The 27,990-nt window shown below is 37.1% G+C and overlaps 1 protein-coding gene across 4 annotated transcripts in view; it reads left to right on the top strand.

The window, feature by feature from the left end:
- The window catches only part of Slc12a1 (solute carrier family 12 member 1), an 85,057-nt gene extending 57,756 nt beyond the window's left edge, over window positions 1-27,301 (top strand). For all 4 annotated transcript variants that reach the window (XM_013359844.4, XM_040275506.2, XM_040275507.2 and 1 more), the window contains 8 exons: window positions 1,855-1,937; window positions 10,487-10,630; window positions 13,689-13,820; window positions 13,997-14,108; window positions 16,383-16,469; window positions 22,730-22,865; window positions 24,886-24,953; window positions 26,019-27,301. In XM_013359844.4, the coding sequence (XP_013215298.1) occupies window positions 1,855-1,937; window positions 10,487-10,630; window positions 13,689-13,820; window positions 13,997-14,108; window positions 16,383-16,469; window positions 22,730-22,865; window positions 24,886-24,953; window positions 26,019-26,154 (898 nt within the window). In that variant the 3' untranslated portion in view covers window positions 26,155-27,301. The remainder of the gene's footprint in view (window positions 1-1,854; window positions 1,938-10,486; window positions 10,631-13,688; window positions 13,821-13,996; window positions 14,109-16,382; window positions 16,470-22,729; window positions 22,866-24,885; window positions 24,954-26,018) is intronic.
- Window positions 27,302-27,990: the final 689 nt, after the last annotated feature.

Genomic DNA, 27,990 nt, shown 5'->3' with positions numbered 1-27,990 from the left:
CCTTTTCTGAATTTTTGGTTGATTAAAGTATAGTATAGTGTTATTGTTAGCACCAGGCTACTGTTACATGGGTGTGGTATTTTTATCATTTTTCTTTGAATAAAAGATTTTAAGTGTCTATATAAACATTCTTAAGTATGGGTTAATTTTAATTAGAATCTCTTTTAGTTTTTAGGTCACCTTAACAAATTAACTCAAATTCATCAGCTTAATACCACACAGTTTTTGGCCTCGTGTACCAAAATCAAAGTGTGGACAAGGCTCTGTTCCCTTCAGGAGGCTCTAGAACAAATTCTTTTCCTTGGCTTCTCAGATCTAAAGGTTGTCCACCTGAAGGGGTGGTTCATGGTCTCCTTCTTCAATCTGCAAACAGCAATGACTGTTAAATCCCGGTTGCATCTCATTATTCTAACCTCCACTTCTGCCTCCTAATTTCATTTTTAACTACCCTTGTTACCATGGTTGGCTCACCCAGGTAATTGAGGATAATCTCTCCAAAGTCCTTAATCTAATCACATCTGCCAAGTCCTTTTTGACATGTAAGGAATAGATTTAAAGATTCCAGGAATTAGAACATCCTTGGGGGAGAGGACATTATTCTGTCTAACACAGAATCCAAAGATATTTTGTGAGGCACATTGTCTATTTTTTTTTTTTTTTTTATAATCAAGCATGGTTAGAACCAAGATTTGTTTGTGTGGAATTCACTTTGTGGCAAATTGTGTTAGAATTAACCTGTTTTGTTAAATGAATATCATCTATAGTTTAAATTTTGAGTGGATACTTATATTGCCTTGAACTTATTTGTAACATTGTCTGAACATTTAGGTTGACTTTGTTTATTGGAAACCTGTTTGCATATGGTGAGACAATCACAAGCTGCATTGTTTCTGAGAGAGGGTTGCCAATGGTAAAAGATTCTGGGTTTCAGCTCAAAAGAAGATTGAACAAGGAAACTCCCACAGAAAAAAAATTGTAGATGACTCAAATGATTAATTGACTTCTTCCATATTTTCAACCAGTGGAAACATATGCTACAAGAGCAGAGATAAAGGAAGGAGCCTTCAGTTCTCTTCCAGATGGTCTAATCTCACTGGGTTGGATATAGAGAAGGCACAAAAACCATCTTCAACTGTCTCAGATTGCCATGCAAAGTATTGCTTCAAATGACTTGTCCAGAGTCAATGGAAAAAAGTTCCTTGGAGGAACTGGAGAGATTTTTACCCATGAACTTGGTGCCAGAAATGTAATCCTCATGAAAGGGAAGGAGGCTAAGAATTTCAAAGGTTCTTTGCAACCAGTAAACACTCTGTTCTAAACATATCAGTGATTGTTTTGCTCACTTTATAAAAGATTTACTTATATTAAAAGTATGTGACAGACTCTTATGCAAAATTCTAGTTACTAATACTATTTGAGTTGTCTGCAGAGTTAATTGGTTACTGTACCCAGAATGTATTTTTTAAAAGTAGAAGAGGAGAATAAACAAAGAGAAGAAGCATCAGCTTTTGGCTGAATTCTAAAGTGAATTTTGATGGTTTCATGATATCAAAATCCTAGAAGCAAGGGATTGTTTATGTTTATTTGTTTGTTTGGTACCAGGAATTGAGTTCAAGGGCACTTAACCACGGAGCCACACCCTCAGCCCTTGTTTATTTTTTGAGACAAGGTCTCACTGAGTTGCTGAGACTGGCTTTAAACTTGCAGTCCTCCTGCCACACCCTCCCAAGCCCCTGAGATTACCTGCAGTTACCATGAACTACCACCCAGCTAAGATGCAAGTTTAATAATATTCCAAAGCTTGAATATTAGAGGAGCCATTTAAAACACTAACAGCTTTGCTTCTTCTTTCAGTGATGCGTTTGACTTTGAGATTGGTGTGGTCATAGTCAGAATCAGCCAAGGGTTTGACATCTCTCAGGTTCTTCAGGTGCAAGGTATGTATCTACCTTCTTTATTCAATCAACAAATATTTAGTAAACACCTACTATGCGCCTGACATTGTTCTAGGTGGTGGGGAAAGAACAGTACACAATATGGACAAAATCCGAGGCTTCAGTTCTGGGCTGATTCATGTGTGCACACTTCCCCAGTGTTTTTCCCACTTTTAACACAAGTGGCCTTTGCCCTGTTAATCATAAATGTAGGATAATTTAGGGTAGTCATCAATTTTTTTTAGTCACAAAACCACAAAGCCAGCATCAAGGAAAATAGCACCTTCAGTAAAATAGCCTGCCAAATTAATTTCTGCAAGATGTTTTAGAAAATGAAGATTAATTTCTCCCTCAGAAAAACATATATTTTCCTTTTAAGAGTCTATGAACCGGTGTGTAGCTAACATGGAAATGAGTCTGAATGTATCATGCTGTGAATCACTAATCTAAGTCAGAGGCAGAAACACTAATTCAGATTAGTGACTATTTTTTCCCTGTAGAGAATTTGGTATACTTGTTTAGTCTCAGATTTTAAACATACCCTCTTTGTGTTTGAAATAAAGAACATATTCAAAGAATTACTAAAAAATTAGGACAGATCATGAATTCATCTCTTCAACTGAACTTTAAAATAGAGCCCACTGATGATATGACACAAAGATATGGGGACATTTTGGGGTATGTATTATGTGGTAGGTATACTGTAGGTGAAGATGCTGGGTAGATTAATAACTTGGTCTGTACCCCCAGGAGACTCACATCCTAGTAAGAGTAATGGATAATAGATATAAATAAAGCATTAAGGAGGGTGGGAGTTAACCCCTGAAAGGCTGAAAGGAGAATGTTTGATTTGAGAATTACAGGTTGAGTCAGAGATAATTAGGCAATGTTGAGGGAGAGAAAAACAAAGAGAGGGTTTGGGAACAGCATTCTTGGCAAATAGGAGAGCATCAGTAAAGGTTAGACATGAGAGTACGGCAGAATGGGATACATGGGCAACCAGAGACAGATTGGTGTTACTGAAGTGAAAAGTATATGAAGTAGACAATAATGAAATATGAGGCTGCCCCCCATAAAGAGGATCCAGACTTTAAAAGCTTCATTTGTCATCTTAAAAAATGTGGGCCATATTCTGTAGATAATGAGGACCATCAAAGAGATTTAAGGAAGGGAGTAATATGGTCCAACATGGGTTAGAGTTCATAGTCTTTCAGTTATATGGCACATGATTCAAAGAGGATTAGAACAGAAACAGAGAGACATATAAAAATGATTTCTGCAATAATCAAAGTGAGAGAATGTTTTAGTCAGCTCTTTTGCTGCTATGACTAAAGACCCACCAGAACAATTGTAGAGGAGAAAAAGTTTATTTGAGGGCTCACAGTTTCAGAGGTCTCAGTCCATAGAAGGTCAGTTCAATTCCTCAGGGCTCTATGTGAGGCAGAAAAACCTGGCAGAAGAAATGGTGGAGGGACGCAGCTCTCATGATGATCAGAGAGCAGAGGAAGAGATCTCCATTTTCCAAATACAAATATATAGCTCAAAGCCATGCCCCCAATGATCCACCCCCTCCAGCCACACCACACCTACCTCCAGTCACCACTCAGTTAATCCCATCAGGGGATTAATTCACTGATTGGGTTAAGGCTCTCGTACTCCAGTCATTTCTTCTGTGAACTTTCTTGCATTGTTTCACACGTGAACTTTTGGAGGAGAACTCACACCCAGACTAAAACAGACAAGGCAACAGCTCGAACTACAGATGCCTCCATAGAGATGGAGAGAAAAGGACAAAATTGAGAAATATTTCAGAGTGAAGAAGAGCAACATGAGGAATTGATTGGATATGTAGGAAACAGGAAAGGGAGGAGGGAAGAAAAAGTCCTTGGCTGAGTGAGTGAGTGGTGGGACTACCGATAGAGATGGGGAACACAAGATGGGGAACACAGGGTTAATGAGATACCTGGTGCAATTTTAGACAGTATCCTATGGGGAAACCTGCTGCAAGTGTCCACTGGGCACTCAAAGAAATAAACTGAGCCTAAAATACAGATTCAAATGTTACTGACTAAATTGTGTCCCAGGCCCAGCCCCCTACCACCAAATTCATGTAGAAGTTCTAACCGTAGTACTTCAGGATGAGACTCTATTTAGAGATAGGGTTTTTTAAAGATGTTATTAAGGTAAAACAAGGTCATGTTAGTAGGCCCTAATTCAGTATTACTAGGGTCCTTATAAAAAGAGTGTAGGAGACAAACGTGAGGGTCACTCTGTTCTTACCTTCAAGCCAGGCAAAGTGCTCAGAAAGAAATCATCTCTGTGGACACCTTGATCTTGGAATTCTACCTTCCAAAACTATGAGAGAATTAATTTCGATTGTTTAAATCACCCAATATTTGTTATTTTTTTAATAGCAGTTCTAGCAAATTAACTAAGGGGACGTCATAGAAAAGGTGGATATTGAAACCATAACTCTGAAAAATAGAGCCCAGAGTGTGTGTATTTGAGAGCTCCAAGGCATATGAAAAGGGCCCCAAAGAAGAAGCAGAGGAGGAGAGGACAGAGGGAGCAGCTTCTCTAGAGAAATACTGTCAGCACCCGTTTCACAGTGGGTGGAGGAAAGACTATGAGATAACTAAACAGAGAATTACGACTGCAGCTAAACATTTTGAGAAGGCAGCATGTAAGGGGGGGAAATGAGATTGAGGTAGTTTGTTATGGGAGATCTATAGACCTTAAAGCGGGAGACCTAGCATATGTCCAGACGGTGGAAATGGGCACAAGAGAGTGACAGAGATTAAAGATAGAGGGGAGAAATGGACAACTCATGGAGTAAGATTCAAGAGAAAGAGGTAATCAAGAGAAAGGCATGAAGAGAAGAGTTGGTCTGAGGAACAAAGAAAAATGCTTCATCTAAAATTGGAGCAAAGGAGGTGAGCGTTGATGATGAGATTGGCAGATTTGTGCGTAAATCTGGAAACCAGACCTTTGTCTGTTTGAAGCTGCTATTCTACCTTTTAAGAAAGAGAGCTAGAGATAGTGATGACTTCCGTAATGAGAGGCCATGGTGATATCTGAGATGTGGGCATAGGGCAAGACTGTCTTCATGTATCCTTCAAACGTCCACCATGAGGGCTGGTTTTTGTCTCTTGTAAGACAGAACTGACTTGGAGAGTAATAACAAAATCTAATGTTCAGAAACCTGCTCTGTTACCACCTCCCTAGTTTTTATTTTAATTTTTTTTCTGGATTTTGTGCTATAATGCTTTTCCACCTAAAAAATAAGAATGAAAAACAAACTATTTGTATTTAGATTGCACATTTGCTTTGAATATCATATTGATTTCTTCAAAGTGAAAGATGCAATGTAGCTGACAAATATTACTCCCACCCCTCATTGCTCCGTTCACCAAAATACACCATCAATTTATTTCCATAATGCAACATAGCCACCAAATTTTGTGGCATTTCTTAAAAAACCCTAGCAGTGAACTGCATCCCTTTTTTTAAAAAAATTTCCCAAGGGAGGTATCCTATTTAAATCAACTTTGATGTTTGAAATATTTCTGCTTCTTAGTCAAGAAAGGGAAAATACAGTCAGATGCTAATAAAATAATTATAAGTAACAACTGTTGAGGGTAAACAAAAGAAAAAGCAATGTTACACAAATAAATGAAGAACATGAGGAAAAACAACAGAATAATGATAGAAATTAACTCCACACTGCAGTTCCATGCGTTATTTTGAAGTTTGTGCAATTTATGACCCAAATCTCATTTTAGATTTTGAATTGGAAGAAATAAGCTTGTGTTTCATTATATTATGCTGTAATATAGGGCTTAATAAGAGCCTGATAAATCTTAAGTATTGCATTATACTATGTTAATGATTATCATCATAGCTTTTCCAATGCAGGCACAACAGTGTCATCACAGATTATAATTTAAAGGAAATATTAGCAATGCAGAGCGCCCATATACTGTAGTTAATAAAGCAGTGAATAGAAATCAGCTTTATAGGTAATTTACCCACTAATGACAATTATTTCTATGCCGTGTCACAGGATTATATGAAAAGGATAACTTTTCATATAAATAAGATCAGTGCACATAACATCCTAACTTGTACACAGCTGCATCTCCCCTGATATTGATGACTGATAGTTTCTCTTAATAAATTAATTCATTTCCTGACAACACACAAAAAAATGCAGCATTTCATATTATTCACTTCCCAGGGGTATTTAGCAAGTTTGCCAATTACAACAAAGAGTCCAAATTTTACTGATAGGAAATGAAGTGATGAAACGTGATTTGCAATATGTTGTGGTCAAGTATTCTGTGTAAGTACTGCACGATTTATGACCATCTCAGAGCATGGTGATACTGCTGTGTCTGATCGAGTGGCTTAGCAAAATAAAGACAGATGGCAGTGTAGTAAATAATTACTTGATTGGAAGGCGACCACTGCAGGATTGCTTCCTGCCTTCAATTCAACTAGACTTCACCTGGGGTTCGGCCCGTTGATTCATATGGGCATTTATGGCTTTGAGTTGATTGACCAAGGAAAGAATCATGATTTAATAATTAATAAAGAGAAAGGATGCTGTAAAGTGGGAGAGGATATGATTCCCCAGTGGGTTTCTCTGCTCTACCTTCTGTTGTCAGATAATTGACTGCTCTCTGTCCTTAAGATTTAAAGCAGATGGTAATTTGAGGCCGCTGCCCATTTCTAAAACACATCTTTTAAAAAAAAAAAAAATTAAAAAACCAAAAGACTGATAGAGCATTTTGAGGCAATTTTGACAAGGAAATTGACTTTCAAAATATAGGCACTCCAACTGGTTATCATACAATCAATTTATGAAGCACTTGAAAATATAGTAACTACTGTTCAAAGCAGTTTGGGCATTTGCATCAAGACAGGGCTCAGGAGTCACTCTTTGTTATCTCTGAGAAATGAATTTAAGACACTGGTTAGAAATGCCCTCTGGACCCGGAGACCATTAAGATGTAAGTTTTGCTTCCACCACTGTTACCTCAGATATTCTCTTAAAATCTTGAAAAGAGAGAAGGACAAGCAGATGTTTGGTTAGGGCCTACCAATGAAGAAGAAAGTAAAGAGGGGTACACACTAAAATTGGAAGCACAAGGCTTGGTTAACTAGCTGTGCAGCCTTGAACAAATCACTTGAACTCTCTGAGCTCATGTTGCCTTTTTAGCAGAATGGAGAGACTAACACCAGCTCTGCCTGTACCCCAGCATAGGTATCAAATGAGACACTAGGTGTCTCTATAATTTGTGAACATTAAAATGCAGTAGTGATGGGGGAGGGTTGTAGTAATGGAATAAATAATCTTTGTCAGCCTAGTGGAAATCAATTTATAATCTGTCTATTCATTACCCCTTGGCTTGCTCTCCACATGATTAAGGGTATATTTTGTGAGTCAACTGGCCAGTAATCCTGTTGAAAGAAACATTTTTGACAAAGTCTACTCTTGATTTCCCATACAAACAGAGGTATAAATTACACCAGATAGATAATTCAGAAGAACAGATAATCAAAACATCACTTCTATTTAGCGCTGAAATGTGAAAAAAGTGGGAAGTGCACAGAAGGAGGCCTTAGATCATTTACAAAGTGAATAATTAAGAATTAACTCTAATAAGAACTTGCAGAATCACTGTGCAAGTGGGAATCACACCACCGTGTAGATCTGAAAATCCAAGATGGCAAAGCAAGTCATTTCAGATTCTACAGTAGACTTTGTCTGTCAGCCCCTGTCTCTACAGCCTTTGAGAGAACTGTTGAATCTAAAGCATTGAAGCAAAATTTGCTTTTGTTGCTCAGGCCTGGGATCTTTCCGTTTGCTCTGGATGGGCTGTGGACATACCTTCAAGCAAACTGTTGGAGCAGCTCCCAGTTTGCTCAGCCAGCTGACTCCTTTACAAAAGAGGATTTATCTTTTTTCCTTCTTTGTCCAAACTAGAGGACAAAGAGCATGGCAATTAGTGGCTAATCACAGGGTATGCTAGAGCCGGCCAGAAAAAGAAAAGAGAACTCCCTCCCCAGGGTAGCCCTTACAGTTGCCCCTAAAGAAGCTCATAAATAAGTACCTTCCAGAGGATTGCAGAAAGGTTACCCCCACCACCCTGAGCTGGGCCCCTGCAATATCCCAGAAGGCTGGATAGCAGCTAGGGTGCGGTCAGAGCAGTGACAACAAAGTCTGACTGCAGATGCTGCTGCTCTGGGGCAGTTTCCTATATATATATCCACATCTGTAGAGTCCTCCTTTTAAAATGTTTGAAGGGTTCTCATTTTGGGTGATTAGCTTGGCATTACACTCTGCTCCTGAAAGTGTTTTAAGTTCATCTAATGATGAAGAGGGGGAAGTTAACCAAACAACTGTGAAGTACTAGTAGTTAGCCACAAGAAGGTCGTCATGATGGGAAGCATAGATTTGAAGTCAAGCTGATCTCTTTGCCTTTGAACACTATAATGTGCTAGGTGATGTCAGATGAGTTACTTTACCTTTGTGAGCCTCAGTGGCTTCATCTATAAAATGAGGATAATAATAGTAACTCTCTCTGAGTTGTTTGGGAAGGAATAAAATTCAACACAGTCCCTGTTACCCCCCAAAGTGTATAATGAATAGTAGCTCTTAACTCCCAGGCTTTTGAAAATACTCCGTTTGCTTTGCTCGAATAGGGTCATTTCCAGAAGTTGCATAAATATACAATAGGATATAGCTATTGCTCTGGTCTTTAAGAAGCACCGAAGTGCTATGCAAAAACAGTAGTTTATTCTTTTTTGCAAAAATAATAGGGTGAGAAAGGGTTACAATTTTCCATTTCACATATAGAAAATCTGAGGCATAGAAAAAGTAAATGACTTAACTAATGTCACGAAAAGCCAGCTGCAAAACCATTATGGGTCATGACCCCCTCTGCAGTGCAGCTTGTCTTCACCTTTCAACATCAGGGGTAAGCAACTCCTGTCTGTGCTCTAATACCATCAGCCTGATTTCTCAGGTTTTCTCTAGCTGCTGGTCTTGAGAACCTTTGAAGCTTCGGGGAAATCACATGGGCGATTTGACCTTAAATCTCGTGCCACTGGCAAAAGATTAATTGCTAAGACCTGGAAAGGGGCCAGACAATTCTGTGTAGCTGAATAACAGCATCGTCTAGGGATGTGACTGTCCTGACAGATTTAGTTAGTACATAATTGATAAATCTAGAGTTTGTATAGCTTCGCTTCACAAGATAGATAAGGCACCAGGCTCTGAGGGTTGACATTTACAGAAGCCCTACCAGTGTTTTGTAACACAGAATCTAGGTTTTCTACCCCTTCCCTTGGAGCATCATTGCTCATTTTCTAAGTCTCTGTTCTCAGCAGGCAATAAGAAGAGGAGATCTGACAAGAGTGCCACCTTGCCCGGTGTAAGCAAGAAGCGTCCTCTGTTTAGCACTGTCACATGAGTGCTTTTAAAATCACATTTACCTTGGTCCAGGGCAGGTTGAGGTCAAAGAGGGATTCGACGTATTACATACCAGTGAGGAATTTTTCATTTCAATCAGAATCCAATAAAGATAAAAGGCAGCCAGACACAACATCAAAGCTTGGAGAGTGGGCCGAAACCTTGGGCAGGAAATTTTGCACAGCTTGACTCTTGTTTCAGACTCCAGCGTCTGAACTCTTGACAGGCACAGAGAAACCTCCGCTTTTATTGTTATGACTTTGGTCACCTATTCCACAAAGCATTTTACTTAACAGAAGCAATTGGTGCTGGATGTTTTTCACTGCAATTTGTATTCAAAGGTCATAGAGGTTTATTATGAGATTTGATTATCTTATGTTAACTCTTGGTCTCCAGTTTTTGTGTTTCAATTCAGATGGCATTGTTAGATACCTGTCATATACCCAGTGGACTTCTGCAATTCTGTCACTTTCAGTTGTAAAACATCTGGCCCAGTAGCTTAGGTCAGTAAATCAGTGGCTTACAGTATAGTAGATCTTATACAGAGTGGATTGGGTTGTTTGTTTTTAGATGGCAGTAAATAAGGAGGACCTTAATATCTATATAGATAGACAGAATTTTTTTTTCTTTTGCACTGGTTATTGAACCCAGGGACACTTTGCCACTCAGCCACATCTCCAGCCCATTTATTTTTTTATTTTATTCAGGGTCTTGCTAAGTTGCTTAGGGCCTCAGCCTCTTGTGTTACTGGGATTATAGGTATGTGCCACCATGCCAGGCAGAAGGATATTAAATTGTCTCTCTTATACCTCCAAATAAAAACCCAATGACTTTATGTATTATAGCTTAATATATGGGGCTATTTTTCCTGAGCCAGTTGATATTACTTTATGGATACAATTTATTGGAATATACTACTTTTCAGTAATCCTTTAGAAAAAAATCATAGTTGTGTGAATGAATAATCATTTTATTACTGATATGCCATTTGAAATACTAATGATGGTTATAGGATTGTTCCTAGAAACTTTGTTACTGTGAGTTAAGTAGCTGATTCTGCCTCCTTTATCATCAGATGAATTAGAGAAGTTGGAACAGGAGAGGCTGGCACTGGAGGCCACTATCAAAGACAATGAGTGTGAAGAAGGAAGTGGGGGTATCCGAGGCTTGTTTAAAAAAGCTGGCAAGTTGAACATTACTAAGCCAACCCCTAAAAAAGGTAAGTTCTTTTAATAATTTACAATATTTTGAGATGAACCATTATTTGAGCATCTGTAAAGAGTCAGAAATCTGATTCTAAAACTTGCATGGCATTGAATATAGGGAAGAATTCAAAGATTTCTTTCAAGAAGGTAGCATGGATAAAAGGTAGAAGCCATTGTCATTTATCAACATCACTAAGTAATTTATATAATCTTGCTGCAAAGAAATTATTTAAAAATAGTAATATTTGGTCTTGGAATTAAATAGTACTTAAGCAAATTGAGTAACTTAAAATAGAAATGTCTTAATTGAGATGGAAAGGGTATAGAAATTTAAGAACCAATACCCAAACTATTTTATATATATTCACCTTACATTGTAGATATTTCAGTGGAATTAAAGTTGGCTTATACAGGTGAGAGACCCACTTAAAACCCTAATTTCAAAAGAGACATTTTTATCACAAATTATGACCATACACTTAGTTACTGATACTGGTTACTATCTGTAGATTTTGGATGAGTGGCAAATTTATCTCTGAATGTCTGATTTGTGTCACAGGGACAGAGGACCAAAGGATGAGTGAGATTGTTACAAATATGTGATTCAAAAATCTAATTCTTTTGAAAATAGTTTGCGCTCCAAAACATTGCAGGTTTGAGTTTAATGAGGTCCACAGTGACCTCTGCTGGTAGAAAATCAGAATTTAACATGCCTTTATGCACAAATATCTCTCTGGGAGTATCTCCAAATCAAATAGCAGGATTCAAATTGAGACTTAGCAGGCTCTGGTTCACATTGAAAATAGCCAACCCTTCAAAGTCAGGCCACCTTCAATCCTGTAAATGGTTTGGTTCTATTTGCTTGTTTTCCTATTATAGCCCAAGGATGAAACTTCATCTGTAATATAACATTTTTATATGTTTACAGAAAGTGATGCAAAATATAAATATAACCCCTCCTCAAATACTAGAGGAACTCTTGGATTCCTGGGATATCCCAGGGATATGGAAGCACTTGCTACTTATTACACACACCTTTAAATGACATTTTTCACAAAAACAATGTGTTTGAGTCCAACGTTGGAGTTCATTAGGACTTTCAGGGTGCAAAAAATTAGAATAAAACTTTTATTGAATGATAACTAGTACTATCTTCTTTCCTTTCCTTTTCTTTTTTTTTTTTTTTTTGTACCAGGGATTGTTGAACCCAGGGGTGCTCAACCATTAAGCCACATCCCAGTCCTTTTTATATTTTATTTAAAGATAAAGTCTCACTGAGTTGGTTAGTGCCTCACTAAGTTTTTGAGACTGGCTTTGAACTCATGATATTCCTGCTTCAGCCTCCTGGGGATCACAGGTGTACAACACTGTGCCCATCTTTCTTTTCTACTATTTGATTTGTTGGTGACAAAAGTAAATTACTCTTTAAATATGCTCTATTAAGTGGTGTAGTCTGGAAAAGCAATGGAAAATTCAGACATCAGAGCCAATACTGTCCCCTTTATAATCCTGAGCGGGTAGTGTTGATGTCCTCATTAATGAAAGCAGAACCTGTTATTTACTCTGGAAGCCTGTTTCTACATCATAATACTTGTTTTGGCCAAAAAAAAAAAATGTACTCTGCTGAAAATCAACATGTCTCAGTGTTCAGAAAAGCAAAATCATAATGCTATGCACTACTTTCAATACCTGAAAGTTCAAACGCAGCTCTCAAGTGGGCCCATTCATTACTCAGGGCTTTAGCTGGCTGACAAATCTTTGGAGTTCTAGATCAAGACCAGGCTTGCCTCTGGGTACTCATAATGACTCCTGCGGATGCTTTGATTTGTATGTAAGAGAGGGCAGAGTTTGGTCCATTCTGCAAATAAATTTACTTTCTGCCTCAGCAGTCCTAGGGATATAGAAAAAATATAAGATAATTGCTTCAGAACTGACAGGTCCAAAACATGGAAACAGAAAGACAGAACAAAGCATTTTTCAGAACCTCTTAGATCCTGGAGGAAGCTCTGAGGAGACTGTCAGGTCTACACTAAACACTACACTGACACCACCTCTCCACCTCTTTGAAATGGAACAATGAAGTCACAATTTCAAATACAAGGAAATGAGAAATAGTATATACAGCATGGCCAAGAAACCCCTACTACCAGATAGGAACAAATGTCCTGCTAAAACACCGATCTTGGTCTCTGGCACACATTCACCGTATCCACGTTAGGACAGAAAATGTATTTCAAAATTGTTTTAAGTATATGTACCCTTAAATGTAACTCAAGTAAGGCTATATTTTCTTTCCATGATTCCTGCCTTTTTTTCATCTCATTGACAAAGATTCAAATAACTCAAGTGACTTTACCTTAGCTTCACAAAACTCCTTGAAAAGAACACAGAAGAGTGAACCAAGCCAACCATGGAACCAAATAAAGAGTTTAAGAGTCACATCATCCCTAGCAAACCTTATAATCCAGAATCTCATGGAATCATCAAAACTGCTTAAATGAATGAATTCTCCAACAAAAGAATATTTCTGATGCTGGTGCATATTTTTAGAACACCCAATCACCACATGTTCTACTTTCAAGTAAATTTGAAAATATTATTTAGTAGATTGATTTAGCAAAGTTGGGATAGTTTGGCTACTGTATCAAATTATTTAGCATTGATACATATCTAAATCATAATTTCACTCTGAGATAGATTCTAAGGGTCTGAAAATAACTCTCTGCTTCATAATGAAAATTATAATAATTTGTTTTGCTTTTGGTGGTGCTGGGGATTGAACTCAGGGCCTTGTGCATGCAAGGTAAGCACTTTGCCAACTGAGCTATATCCCCAGCCCATGAAAATTATAATCATAAAACCAATATCAACTTTATATTTTACTATTTAAAGTGATTTAAATTGTGGGATTCAACTTTTTCTGTACTCCTTGGAAAATAGAATTCACAATTTATCTATAAGTATTAAAAAAACACAAAAATTTGTGACCTCTCCTTTATTTTCATCAATAGGTTTATTTATGGGTTATTTTGTTTGTGTCCTCAAAAGACACCACTCTCTCTTTCATTCCAGACAGCAGCATTAACACAATCCAGTCGATGCATGTGGGGGAGTTCAACCAGAAACTGGTGGAAGCCAGCAGTCAATTTAAAAAGAAACAAGGGAAAGGCACAATGGATGTCTGGTGGTTGTTTGATGATGGAGGTAAAAACTTCCCTAGGGAGCAGAATTCCTTTCTCAAAAAATTTAACAAACTGATGGGAAGATATATGAAAATGGTTTCTGTTAAAGTAACAGTTTTGAGTTCTCAGAGGTTGTAAATTACTTAAGAGCTATATCATTAGATATACCTTTCCATCATAATTTATTCTTTATTCCAGGGTTAACACTTCTTATCCCCTACATCTTGACTCTCCGAAAAAAATGGAAAGATTGTAAATTAAGAATCTACGTTGGAGGGAAGATCAATCGCATTGAGGAAGAAAAAATTGCGTAAGTAGTTTACCGCTCACATGTTTGGTCCTTTCAGATATTTATCTGTTAATTCTTTAATTTTAAGAGCTTTAAGTATGCTTGAGGCATAATAGATTTAAAAACAAAGCCATCATGATAGGCCTCATGTTTGATTTTTTGGCCAATAAATTATTTGCATAATTTTTCTAATTACTGTCTTCAAGTCCTCTTATGCCCTGCCACAAATGCCTCCAAAGGGAATTTGGGAGTGTCACTATCTTGAATGAGTATTTTGTTCTGACTAGTAAGTGCATTCAAGAAATTTTATGTGGTACTGGGGATTGAACCCAAAGGCACTTTGCCACTTAGCAAATTCTGCAGTCCCTTTTCATTTTTAATTTTGAGACAGGGTCTCACTAATTTACTCAGAGTCTCACTGAATTGCTGAGGGTAACTTTGAACTTCAGTACTCCTGCCTGGGCCTCTTGAGTTGCTGGTACTATAGAGTGTGCTACCACACCCTGCTAAAAAAAGGGAAATTCTAAAAGAATGTGTGTGCAGGTGTTTCTTATGGAAGAATTCAAACCTACTAATTCATGGCAACCAGTCTTAAAACAGTTAGAGAACTAAAAACTTAAAAGAGAACTAAATTGAAAACATACACATGGGTCCTAGCCCCAGCCCTCTACCAAGGAATTGCAAGACTTTGCAACAGTCACTAAACATTATCTGTGTCCCAGTTTCTTGTTTATAGTTTGAAAAAGTTTAATGGATGACTGTTGAGAATCCTCCTAGTTAAAAAAGAAAAGAAAAATTCCCACAGTGTCTATCTGTATATTTTCAGTAATTTAGCAACTGAGAGCTGATACGTAGTTGTGAGAACCATCTTGCCTGGAACATGGGACCTCTAGTGGAAATCTTGAGCATCATCTTCAGCAGCTTTTGGTCCTTCGTGGCATGTTTGAGTCCTGGGCCCTGGGACTTCCAGAACTCACAAAATAATGACAGGACATTTATACAGTAATTTTCATATTTTCTTCTCCTTTTTAAAAGGATGTAAATTATGAAAAGCATATGCATTCATATATTAGTGAGTATATAAATATATTAATATATTTATTTTCAATCAAAACAATGTACATTAATATCACATATTTAATTTTTCTTACAAAGTCATGTTAAAATGGAAACTAATATGTCTATAATAATTTATATTTCTTAAAACTTCTAGTACCTTACTGGGACGATTGATAAAATTTGAAGATGGTTTGAGGATTAAAAAGTTATTACATTTTTAAGGTTCAAAAATTATACTCTGTCTGGGTGCAGTGGCACATGCCTGTACTACCAATGGCTCAGGAGGCTGGGGCAGGAGGATTGCGAATTCAAAGCCAACCTCAGCAAAAAGTAAGGAACTAAGCAACTCAGTGAGACCCTGTCTCTAGATAAAATACAAAATAGGGCTGGGGATGTGGCTCAATGTTTGAGTGCCTCTGGGTTCACTTCCTGGAACCCCCCTCAAAAATTGTACTCTGGCTAGGGAGGGTGAGGTGGGAGGATTACAGGTTCAAAGCCAGCCTCAGCAATTTAGGGAAGCCCAAAGCAACTTAGCAAGACCTTGTCTCAAATTAAAAAATAAAAAGGGCTGGTGATGTGACTGGTGGTTTGAAATTATTCTAAAATAGCAGATAAATGAAAAGGAAGGAAGGAAGGAAGAAAGGAGGGAAGGAAGGAAGGAAGGAGGGAAGAAAGAAAGAAGAGAAGGAAGGGAGGGAAAAGGATGACAAATCAAATGGGCCTGAATATAAATAAAATCTGGAAGTTCTCTGAACTATCCTTACAACATTTTTGTAACTTTAAAATCATATCAAAATTATCAGTTTTCTGAGAGAAAACCACCAGTATATAACTATTTAACATGATAATTATTGGTTTGTCAGTAACTCCTATATTAATTATCAGCAATAGTGGCTAATAAGTATTCAGATTTGCTGTCTTTATTTCAAATAATTAGGGCATATGAACAGATTTGCATTATTTTTCCTAAAAGATGAATACAAAGCTGGACTTGCTCTTTCCAGTGTCTCAGTGTCTGCACCTGCTAGAGTTTCTGTCTGCCTTCAGTGGAATAGCTTGGTCTACACTTAACATGTTCAAAAAGTACTGAAGTGAAAATCAAACCCCAAAAGCCTTGGACAGCTAAGCCGAAATATGACATGATTGCTTTTGATATCTTAACTCAGACACAAAAACTCTTTGATTGAAAATAGTTAAATATGCAATGATGAAGTGTTTTTTCTCTTATGTTTTCAGAATGGCTTCTCTTCTGAGCAAATTTAGGATAAAATTTGCAGACATCCATATCATTGGTGACATCAACATTAAGCCAAACAAAGAGAGGTATGAAACATTTAACAGGATCCATTGATTATCCGTGGTACTCTCTCACTCTTCTTGTGTGTTGATTATCAAAAGGTAAAAATGTTACCCGTTTACTGCAGTGAATTCTCAATAGGATATATAAAAGAAGGGCCTTCAAGTAATCATGACAGAACTATCAAGTACATTCTAATGGGAAGAAAGGTTTTATGATGAAGGTGAGCCTGATGGGAGAATTATTGAAATACAGGTCAGTCAGTGATTTGGAATTGCCCTTCCTGCTCTTGGTTTCTAAGCTGGCAAAAGGAAGCAGAATGTTGTACTATTCTGACCTGAGCAGTTAAGGTGTTTTTTTTATTTAAAGTTACTGATGGAGCCTCTTGGATGAGAAGTGCTGATGGAGTAGTTACCGTTTCTTTAGCACAATGGACCCTCAAGGGCCATTTTAGCTCTTAGGATTAAAAGGTTCAATTCTTTGGGCCTCTGATCTTTATGGAGGGATGGAGGGAAGGGAACTATAAAATTAAAGCATGAAAAGGAAATGTATGAGCTCCAAAATTTAAAAAAAAATGAAAATATTGAAACAATCATTTAAATATTGTCAAAACATGACATCATTTTAACACTTTATTAGTTGTCAAATTTGTCAGCTCTGTTATTGTGTTATCTCAGGTGGTTTTGACAAAATACCACAGATATGGATTAAACAACACAATTTTATTTCTCACAGTTATGGAAGCTGAGAAATCCAAGATCAAGGTTCTGATTAATTCAGTTCCCATTAAGGCCGCTTTCTGTTATGTAGATGGCCACTTCTCTCTATTTTCTCAAATAGTGAAAAGAAAGAGAATTTGGTCTCTTTCTCTTATAAGGACACTCATCCCATCATGGGGGCCTCATGACCCCTCATGACCTCATCTAAACCTAAGAACCTCCCAGAGGTCCCACCTCCAAATGCCATCATCCTCAGGGACAGAGTCTCAAACTATGAATTTTGGTGAAACACATTCAGCCCATAACAATGATGTTTGAAAACAATTTGTAGGTTAATTAAATCCTCATAAGAGATCTCAAAAATGCAAAAGGATTGTTCAGAAGTGATAGCCAATTATAAGTTAAATGAACTCCTTCAATTTGTAATTTGATAATTATAAAATGTTCTCAATTATTTATAATCCAAATCATATTTGCTGTTGCATTCAGATGCAGTTTAATACCCTTGATTTAGGGTGGAGTTGAGCCTCCAAAGTAAGTGGACATGAAGGTTTCAGAATGGTTTGGGTCTCACTATTCTTTTATTTTTTCTCTTTTCTGTTGACCACCATTTATATTTCCTCTTACAATTCTTGATGAACTGTAATGTCATAGTCCTCATGTCTTCTTGCTGCTTCCTTTTTTTTTAGCTTATTTTTATCCCATATAAACTTAATAACTAACTTAAAATATTCATCTTAAATCTTATTAATTAGATGAACTTTGTATTCTTTGAGCTATGGGTTAGTTAAAATGGCTTTACAAAATACCTCAACTGTGATAAGAAAGCTAAAATTGACAGGGTTAACTTGGTTATTAATTTGTAATATTTCCTTCCATTATATATACTTCTAATGCCTTTTATTCTTTTTTAAAATATTTTTTTAGTTGTTGATGGACTTTTATTTTATTTATTTGTATGTGGTGCTGAGAATCAAACCCAGTGCCTCACGCATGCTAGGCAAGCATGTTACCATTGAGCCCCAACCCTAGTCCCAATGCCTTGTATTCTTAATTTCTGCAGTTATAAATACTTAAGAAAAATTAAAAACACATTTATAATTCTCTTTGGTAAATGCAATCAGGATTCTGATAAGAACTGGATTTTTATACAGTACTCTCTAGTCGCCTTCCATCTTTTGTTTGAAGAATTTTAAAATCCTAAGTCATTGCCTCTTAACATTTGCAGTGATATGATCAAAAGGCTCATCTTAGGGCTCTAATTGGTGGAAACACATTCTCTTTCATAACAGAGCAAGTCCACCAGTTACTTAGCATGTGCCACTTAGTGACATGGTAGACCTCCTCCTGCTCTGCAAGAAGGGGCCTTTTTCTGTTGTATGGAGGGTGGTCACTGTGTCTCCTACTAACATGGGGTTTTCTATAAGCCCTTGCTTAATGAGTGGTACAAATAGTAACCTACTTCTTATAGCCAAATTCTTTTTACTGTTGTTTATCTTAATAGCTAAGGACTATTCCTGCTTGCTGATTATATTGTTCTTATATTCCTTTGTCTCTTTACCTATCAATCTGATTATCTCTACCCAAGTCCTTATTTCCTTCTCTTTCTTTCATACTCGCCTCTGTCCAGCTGCCATGATCACTATCCTTTCTAAGCTGTCAGCCACTGGGAGTGTGGATGAACTCCTTCCACTAACCAGGTCTCTTCATTCTTTGTGTACCTGTCCAAGTGTGGGCACTCTTAATCCTACTATCCTGAGCTTTGTCCCATGCTGTCCTCTTCTCAGAGAGTAAATCTCTGTGGGCAGTGGGAAGAAATGAAGTACTCAATCATTTTTGCTTTTTGTCTTGGCATCTAAATTTGACTTTAGACACCATTTTAACTTGATGCTTTTCAATGTCCCACTTCCCACTTTTAAGACACAAATGAATTTGTGTTCAAAAATTTGCAGATTTTTCTTCTCCTATTTCAAGGTCATGAAAAAGATGAATGGAATAAAGTCCATCCTTCCTGAAATAAAAGAATTCTTACAGTTAATGTACCCTGGATCAAGGGTAAAAGGCCATCCACCAGAAGGGGGTGCTGGAAGAACCATTCTCTTTTCTTCAGCCTTCTGCCATAACTGATATCATACTACCTTATAAAACGGTCACATATCTGATATTGACAATGGCTATTCCAATATATGAGAGTAACCCCATTTAGAACAAAGAATAGTCATTGGGTATATCTCACATTTGGCCTGTGGTAGCACATTTGGCACAATTATGTTAACTGAAATAAGGCAACTCTTCTGGGTACAAATAGAGAAGGAGATCTCTTTTTCTGGGATGATACAGAGCTAGGCCCAGGGGCTAAGGCTTGGCACACTTTTATCCCTCATATGGGCCTTCTTGTCCAGGCAGCCCTTATCCACCATCAAGAGCTATCCTCTGGTCACTATTCTTTCTTAGTCACCAGGTGATACAAAATAGGGAAAAGAGTGTTGATGATTTCCATTTTGGAGGTTAATGTTAAATGCCAAGAATTTCCATTAGTAAACCCTTCAAATACCCATGAAACATCAATAAGTCTTGGCAGAGGTATTTTGTCATAGACACGTTATTTATAAATATGGTAGGCCAAGGGTGAAAGAGAGTACAAAAGCAGAGTTAACAAGAAAATAATTGAGTGGAAGAAAATGAGGAGCTCTTGCAGATAAATTTCAATTTTTATTGTATAGAGTGAATTAAAAATCATAGACCAAAAAGACAATAATCAGTATGTGAAAATCAAAGAGCAACTAGAAGCAATTAACTAGATAATTTAAAGATGTTAGCGTAGTTATAAATACAAGTATAGTACATTACTTTGAGAGAAGAAATCTTACATGAACTGAGGAGAAAGTTTTATAGAAAAATTTTAAAACTTCCTTTTGAGAGAAAGGATGGGGAAGATAGGACAGCTATTAATTCCATTAATTCAAAAAATTGAATTAGGGGCTGGGGTTGTGGCTCAGTGGTAGAGTGCCTAGTATGTATGAGGCTCTGGGTTTGATCCTCAGCACCACATAAAAATAAATAAAATAAAGATATTGTGTCCAACTACAACTACAAAATAAATATTTTTTAAAAATTGAATTAATTATCATTTATATTTAATAATACATGCTACATGGCTTAATTAATTAAAGCATTATATGGAAAATCAGACTTAATCAAAATAGAGAATCAAAATAGAAATCTTGGGTTACCTCAGGATCACCTTGTAAGGAAAATGGAAATGGCCACTTCTTGAATGAGCATGAGAATGAAGAAATGAAAGATGAACATGGATAAGGAACAGTAGGAGTTCAAAGAACAGGAATAGGCAAATCCAACCTCTCTATACCTTCCTATTGTGTCACTTGGCACGTTTCAATTGCAATTAAAAGAAAACCTCATAGTGACCTAGATGATAGAAAGTATTGTCATACATGACTAAACAATACAAGTATAATTTGATTTTCAAGCTAATCTTGTTCTAAAAGGTAAATTTTGTAATCAAGAACTAATTCTCTTTCAGTCTCCTATTCTAGCTTCCATTATGAAGTCATCAAAGTTGATTTAACTTATAAAAGCATGTCAGACAGTAGCAATCAGGACTACATACTTGCTCATGTATGTTCAGTAGGAAAGAAAGTTTGTCTCTTCCCTAGTTGTTAGAGTCAGGTATGGGGCTCCATTCAGGATGAACCAGCCTAACTAAGTAAGTGAGCCATTCATGGTGGCCTGCATAACATTGGGTTCCTGTTGGTTCAAGTCTGCTTGAGTTAGGTGTCTATGTTGGCTAATCACTTTGGCAGAAAGCATAGAATTGTATCAGGGCTGGTTGGTCTTGGGGATGAAGTCTTTCCATCCAAATTACAATGGGAAAACATAGTATGAATGCTGAGGAGACAACTACAACTTCCATCTCATCTTTTCTTGGGAAATCATTTTTCTACTGTGTTTTCTAGGATCTAGGCTGGGGTGCAGAGAAACTCTCATCCTGATCAAAATAAGGATATGTAGAGGGACTTCCACTGCTAGCCTTAATCTTGATGATGTTTAGAAAAGTGAATGCCTCTCTTTTACAAAACCCTGTATGCTTCTCAGAGCACTGTCATTCAGATTCTCACTCTGTCACACAGCTCCAAATAGCCACTGTCATTCCCTTTCTACAGGCAGGCTTGTCCAGGCCAAGGATAATAATGAAAGAGGCCCAGCAAGAACTGTGTTCCCAGGCCCCCACCTTTCCCTTTTCCTGACAACTGCCAAGGCGCTCTCTAAGGGCATGACACGTTCGGAAATAATATCAAATAAAAGTATTCCGGTTGAAAGAAGAATAGGACACATCAGTCTCACTCCTTCCCTGTCTTCACCTACCTTTCTAAATAAGTCAATACAATAGCAATCTACTGCATTAAGTTTCTCTTCAGTCCCTTAACAAAAGCTCCCTAGCAGGGATGGTTTTACTCCTTTGTCATCGCTGTACTTTTATCTGCAAATCCAAAATCAGGCCAACTGATGAGATAATTAAACTCATCACTTCATATTTTAATTTCTTAACCTAACAGCATATGGATTCTAATTATCCTTCATTCCACTGTTACTAAATTATAAGTAAGCGACATTATATAAAACCAAAGAAAATTATTCATACATGAGATCATCTTTAAGTAGCATACTGAAGAAACTGCTACCATAAATTGTAAGTAAAGCTTATCGTGCTATTGTTTTAAAAATAAATTTTATGAGATTCTTATGTAAGACAAGAATGAGATTTTTTTTGCACAATTTAAAAAATGTTCTATAGCTCTTTAGACACTGCTTCTCGTCTTCTCCTCAATGATTTGTTTTTAAATGCTCTAAAAAGGCCTCAGATTTGTAGACATTAAAATGTTATTGATTGTTATTCTCTCCCTTAACATGTCCCTGAATAATATTCATTTGAAAAACCTCAGACAGCAACATCAAACACCAGGACAAGCGCAGCATTATTTGCAGCAAACATCCAAATTGTTCTAGAACCATTCAACTTGTGAGAGCCCTTGCTCTTCTCCTTGTACCTTCCCAGAACCTCCTCATATGAATGGGAGTTGCCATGTGGACTAAAAGTAAGGGCAGCCCTATCTGATTTCCAAAAAGCCTAGTTCCTTCATCTCCTTCATTAATGACTAATGTCTCCCATGGAGCCTGTCTGATAAGCGGATGGAAACTTATTTATGGGCTAAAATGTCTACAGTGCAACTGTGTTTTTGACTATATTATGTAGAAAATGTATTTGCAGAACAATTACTCCTATGTGCTTGTGCATTAATACTGAAGATCTAATACACAGTAAGCTAACAAGGCCTGAAACACATTAAATCCCATCCATGCGTGGGGAGGGAGCACTATAACCACGCTTTTACTCACAGTAAATTCCCTGCAAAGATAATTCGTAAAAGATTTGCATGACATTCAGCTCTGATTCCACAGCCAGCCGAGCCAGTCATACCTGGAGTATCTGTGAAATAATGAGTTAGTTTCCCACTGTGAAGCCTCCTTTACAATTCCAATTTCAGCTGGAAAGTCTTTGAAGAGATGATTGAACCATATCGTCTCCATGAAAGCTGCAAAGATTTAACAACTGCTGAGAAATTAAAAAGAGAAACTCCATGGAAAATTACAGATGCAGAACTGGATGCTGTCAAGGAAAAGGTAAGGACTTGTCTGCCTTAATTTTTACTTTGCTATCTAACTAGCCGAAAGCCGAAACAGTGGTTGATTTAAAGATCAAGAAGTAATGTATCTATTACTGAATGGCATTATTCAAGATCCAGGGTTTCTGCATTTGTCAGGTGTTTTTCAATTACATTACTGGATATTAGGATTTAGAAAACTTTTCATTTTTTTTCTAGAAAGTAACATTTTTTAAAAGTTAAAAAAAACAAGTCATTGATACATTTTGTAAAGTTTCCTTTCAAACTTTATTATTATTAATCTGAAATAATTTAAATAATATTCATGCAGTGCAGATTAAGGTAAATTGGCCCACACTTCAACACAATGACAAAGAATTTTAACCTGATGAAGATAGCTGTGAGAAACTAACAAAAGTATCTAGGGAAATTTATGATGCGTTTAGAACAACAAAATGTTGGATCTGGCAAACGTAAAATGAATGTTGTCGCAAGCAGCCCTATTAATAATTACTCAGAGGTGGATTGGCTTTAAATGTAAGCGTATATTCGATTACACCAATTATCAAATATAAACAATTAATGCAAAGAGTGTTGAGTGTGCTGGAGCACCCCAACTAGCATTTAATGCACACTAATTAAACATCATAAGCAAATCACACAATCCTAGGGCAACTATGAGCCCCAAAATACCTCTGAAGCCACGCAACTTCTCTTAGCCAAAGAGCAGACATTGTCCTTGTCTGGTGGTTCTCTCCAGCCTATGGCTGGACGTCAGGGAATGGTGGAGTCAGGGATGGACATCAAGGCAGCCAGGGATGGACAGCAAGGCGGTCAGTCTCCCTGATGTCCTTGGAGCAAAACTCTAATGTGGCAGGACCAGCAATTTAAATACAGTTCCAAGTTGGTGGTATATGTTGGTGATTGGTTATACCCAGTGAAAGTCAATGTCTGTTGGTTATGTCCAGTGAGGTGATGTAATTGCAGCTGGGCATGTTCTTTGTGCGTGTCCATGGAGCTGTGCTCCCTATCAACTGTAACCAGTCATTGCTTAGCATGTCTATGGCTAGTGCCCCTTACAGCTCTTTATCAATTGCAAGCAGAAATGACTAAGCAGTTCAATGGCTGCTGTTCCTTATGGCCGGCAACCTAGTGAGTCCCAGCATGTCCCAGCATGTCTATGGCAGATGCTCCTTTCAATGTGAAACTGTGAGTTTTTCTAGACAGCCTACCAGAAGTTACTCTCTTCTGGCCTGAGCTGAGTAAAGTTGGTGATATTGAGGATAATGAAAAGGACAGCGATTCAGAATGAAGAATTGATATCTGAATTGGACACTAAGGGAAATGAACCACAAGAATCTCTAAACTACAAAATCGGAATAAACTGTATTTGGAGCTGAGCTTGGAAAATTTAGAGAAAGAAATACCAAAAGTCTGTCAGATTTAGTGAAAGAAATACTGAACAAGAATCATAAACTCTGCATAATAATAATAATAAACTGGCAGTTCCAAAGCAGTCATATCACATGTCTGAGGTTCAGGTTCTAAAATATAAAAATAAATATTACTTTCATTATCCCAAAATAGTTGTCCAAGTGACTTTATTGGTGATTTTGTTTTATTTGAAACCATCCCCCTGAGCTGATAAAACATTCAGAGAACTTAAAGAGAGTAGGAAATAATCTATTTTCTTAAGATATCAAATCAGTAACAAGTTTTGATCAATTTTCTTTGGCTGAAAATATGTTCCCCAAAACTGTCCATTCTTGTCTTCTTTGGATTGTTATCCATGCTGTTTGTTTTTTTCCCCTAAAACTTAGTAAGCCACTATAATACAATGATACTCTGGTCTTTTTCTTTATGTTTCTAAAATTTCTCAAGAAATTTTAAAACATCAAATTTAAATTTTTAATAAACTATTTTTAATAACTTTTTTTAAAGCAAAGCTTTCGCTAATCTATGATTTAAGGTAGGAAGATAAATTCTCATTCATAATTTTGTTGGAACTACACACAACAAAATTTGAATGTTGTCCACAGAGTTACCGCCAAGTTCGACTGAATGAACTTTTACAGGAGAACTCAAGAGCTGCCAACCTCATTGTCCTGTAAGTATCATTGTGGGCAGTAAAGAATGATAGAGAGAAGTTTTAAGTTAAATGAGATAATAGATCAATTTATAAGCTCATGACTTTTCAGATAAAAAGTTTAAAAAAAAGAAAAAAAGTTGGACCAGGTAGGATTTTGGACAGTAAAAGAGGATACATGCCACCCTGAGACCCTAACAACTAAGATCCACGGGCTTTAAAGGGCCTTGCTTAGACTTTGTGCCAGTCATGTTACTCCTATGGGGTCAGGGCACATGCCCACCTGGAACACAAGCTTCCTTCTGGACTATGCTCTAGAAACCTGAGGCTCTGGAATTCCCTGGCAACAGCCACAAGTTGGCCACCAGGGCTCAGGCATCTTCCCTGGGTGGGTGTTTTGGAGCCACCACATGTCCATGGCAGACTCATGGTCCCCTTGCAGTGTGGCAAGAGGCCACAGCAATAAAAAGATGGTTAGTTTTTCCCCTTTTCACTCTTTACCCTTCAGTCTTACAAATGTCAGAAGTGGGCCTACTGATAATATTCATTTAATTAAATAATAATGATAATTCATTTAATTAAAGATTGGTAGCCAAACATGGGGAAACATCCAACTATTTCATTAGTACCTCATGAACTGAGTCCTAGATATAAAAACAAACATCTTTAAGCACGGTCTAGATTGGTGGATGATCCAAGTGATCAAGACACTATAGAATGACCTCCTGAACTGGATGGTAGAATTCCAATAGCTAGTTTCTAAGCTACCTCCCAAATACATGTTTTAAACTATTGGAGGAAACTAATGTCCACTAGAGGGCATGGATGAGTATGGGTTGATCAAATTCTCTCTTCAAAGTGAAAATTTATACTTTTATTTTGTCTTTTTCAACATCTATGTCTGTTTTACTGCTTTATAGATATTTGTGTTATCTAAAAAATATCAGTTTAATATCTACATTTGAAAAAATTGGGGGGACATAATAAAACTTTCAGGTTACTGGTTATTAAATAGTTCAGAAACACTAATGATATTACCATCTGTAGTAATTTTTACTTTCATTTTTATTTTTCTTCTGCTATCAGGAGCCTTCCAGTGGCAAGGAAAGGATCTGTATCGGATTTGTTGTATATGGCTTGGTTGGAAATACTCACAAAGAATCTCCCTCCTGTCTTACTGGTTAGAGGAAATCACAAAAATGTTCTGACATTTTACTCTTAAAACATGAAAGATAAGGATACATTTTAAATTAATGTATGAATAATTAAGAGACCTGTTTCTATACTTTCTGTTATAAAATCTCATCTATGGATAAACAAACCTCTGGAGACTAGCCTACCAATTTTTACATAAATTTTGTCTTTTTCTTTTCATTATTAGTTAATGGGAGCTTCCTCCACCCCATAAGCCAATGCTACTCCTAGAAAAACATTTTTGTCATTGCTGTTGATGAACAAGAAATTAATCAAATCCATGCTGCCTTATGTTCATGAAAACTACCAATTTGGTTGTAAGCTCCTCTAGGCAAACTTAATCTTTTGTTTCTAATGGTGTTTGCTACTAGGCCCTGATACAGGCCTCAGCCCCACAGCAGGTTCTCCATAAATGCTTATTGACAGGCTGGTACAGTGGCCATGGGTGGTTATCAGAGAAAAAGACCAACTGGGTAGGAGGCGTGATTATGCTTGGCCTCCTGAGAGGCTTATGCCTACAAAGAAGATTTAAAAATCAATAACTGGAAACTTTAAGAAGTACTTGAGTCTAAAAATGTTTAAAGTAGTTACCTAAATAAGGTTTATTTAATGTAACAGATAATATACTTAGAGTTATCTGAGTGATCATTGATAACATACGGCTTGAAATTGCTGCTGACTCAAGTGTATTAACTAGATTAGAAACATATATTCCAATTAAATGAAATATATTCTATTTTTAACATATAAACATTAATTATCCTCCCTGCTAAACATTTTCAAATTTCCATAATGATATTACTTTGCATATTTTCTTCTAATTAAGTGGTTAGTACAGATGAAATCTATAGATGTCTAACTGAAAACTAAGTACCACAAATTTTCAAACCACTATTAACAAATATATTCAGAATTATATATTTAGTTGCTTTCTATAGTGATTATATGGACTTAAAGGAATAATTAAAATGTGAGTTGAGAAACTTGCATAATTTGGAGTGTACGATTATTGATTTTTTTCATTTTTATTAGTGTATCTACAGTATTTAATCACATTGGCAAACCAATAAAAATTGTTTTTCTGATGAATGGTTTGGGTTTTTTCCTGACATATTTTGACTGTTCTGAGAAAACATATGGGGAAAATGAACCTGAAATAAAAGCAGCATAATTCATTTGCTTTGGCCTAGGTCATGTTTTTACTTTTCCATCACTAACATCACTACACAATGGTATATCAGATGTGAGCCTAAACATATCATCAGGGATCTTGTCTGCAGTTGTTCAGTGCTGGAATTGTTGCCAAACCCAGACTTCCTGCTCAAAAGGATGATTAGGAGGGGAAAAAAAAGAAGAAGGTCAGTAAGGCTTTACAGCTGGGTATCCCTATCACAAATCCAGGTCCATTTCACTTAGCCCTAAATTAACCCTCTCTTTTGAGTTTTATGTACCTGAAATCCATGAGTAATCAACCAGGTAAAAGGGCCCTGATTCTTCTGGTCCTAACACTTCTCTAAAATCCTTGAGAGGGTCTTTGGGGAAAGGGAGGAGTAATACAGCTTCTGTGGCAGGAAATTCTGGCTGCTGTTTCTTTGCTGAGCTGTTTCAGCCTGGGTTCCCCTGGAAACTGACTCTGAGATGCAGTTTATCTGTGCATAGTGCCTGGGAATCAATACCTGTGGGAGAAAGAGGGCAGAAGCTGGAGGGGCAGAGAAGGAAAATGGTGAGCTGCTGCAGGTGCAACGACAACCTCACTGGGAGCTCTGGAACTAGAATGTCCCTTTAGAATAGTTCCCAGAAGGGCAGAGGCCACAGGCCTTTGTGCTTCCCCACTGATCAGTCACTGTGGATAAGGGCTCCACAC

Source organism: Ictidomys tridecemlineatus, chromosome 5, assembly GCF_052094955.1.
Source record: "Ictidomys tridecemlineatus isolate mIctTri1 chromosome 5, mIctTri1.hap1, whole genome shotgun sequence".
Classification (NCBI taxonomy): Eukaryota; Metazoa; Chordata; class Mammalia; order Rodentia; family Sciuridae; genus Ictidomys; species Ictidomys tridecemlineatus.
This window is presented reverse-complemented; position numbering and strand designations above follow the sequence as displayed.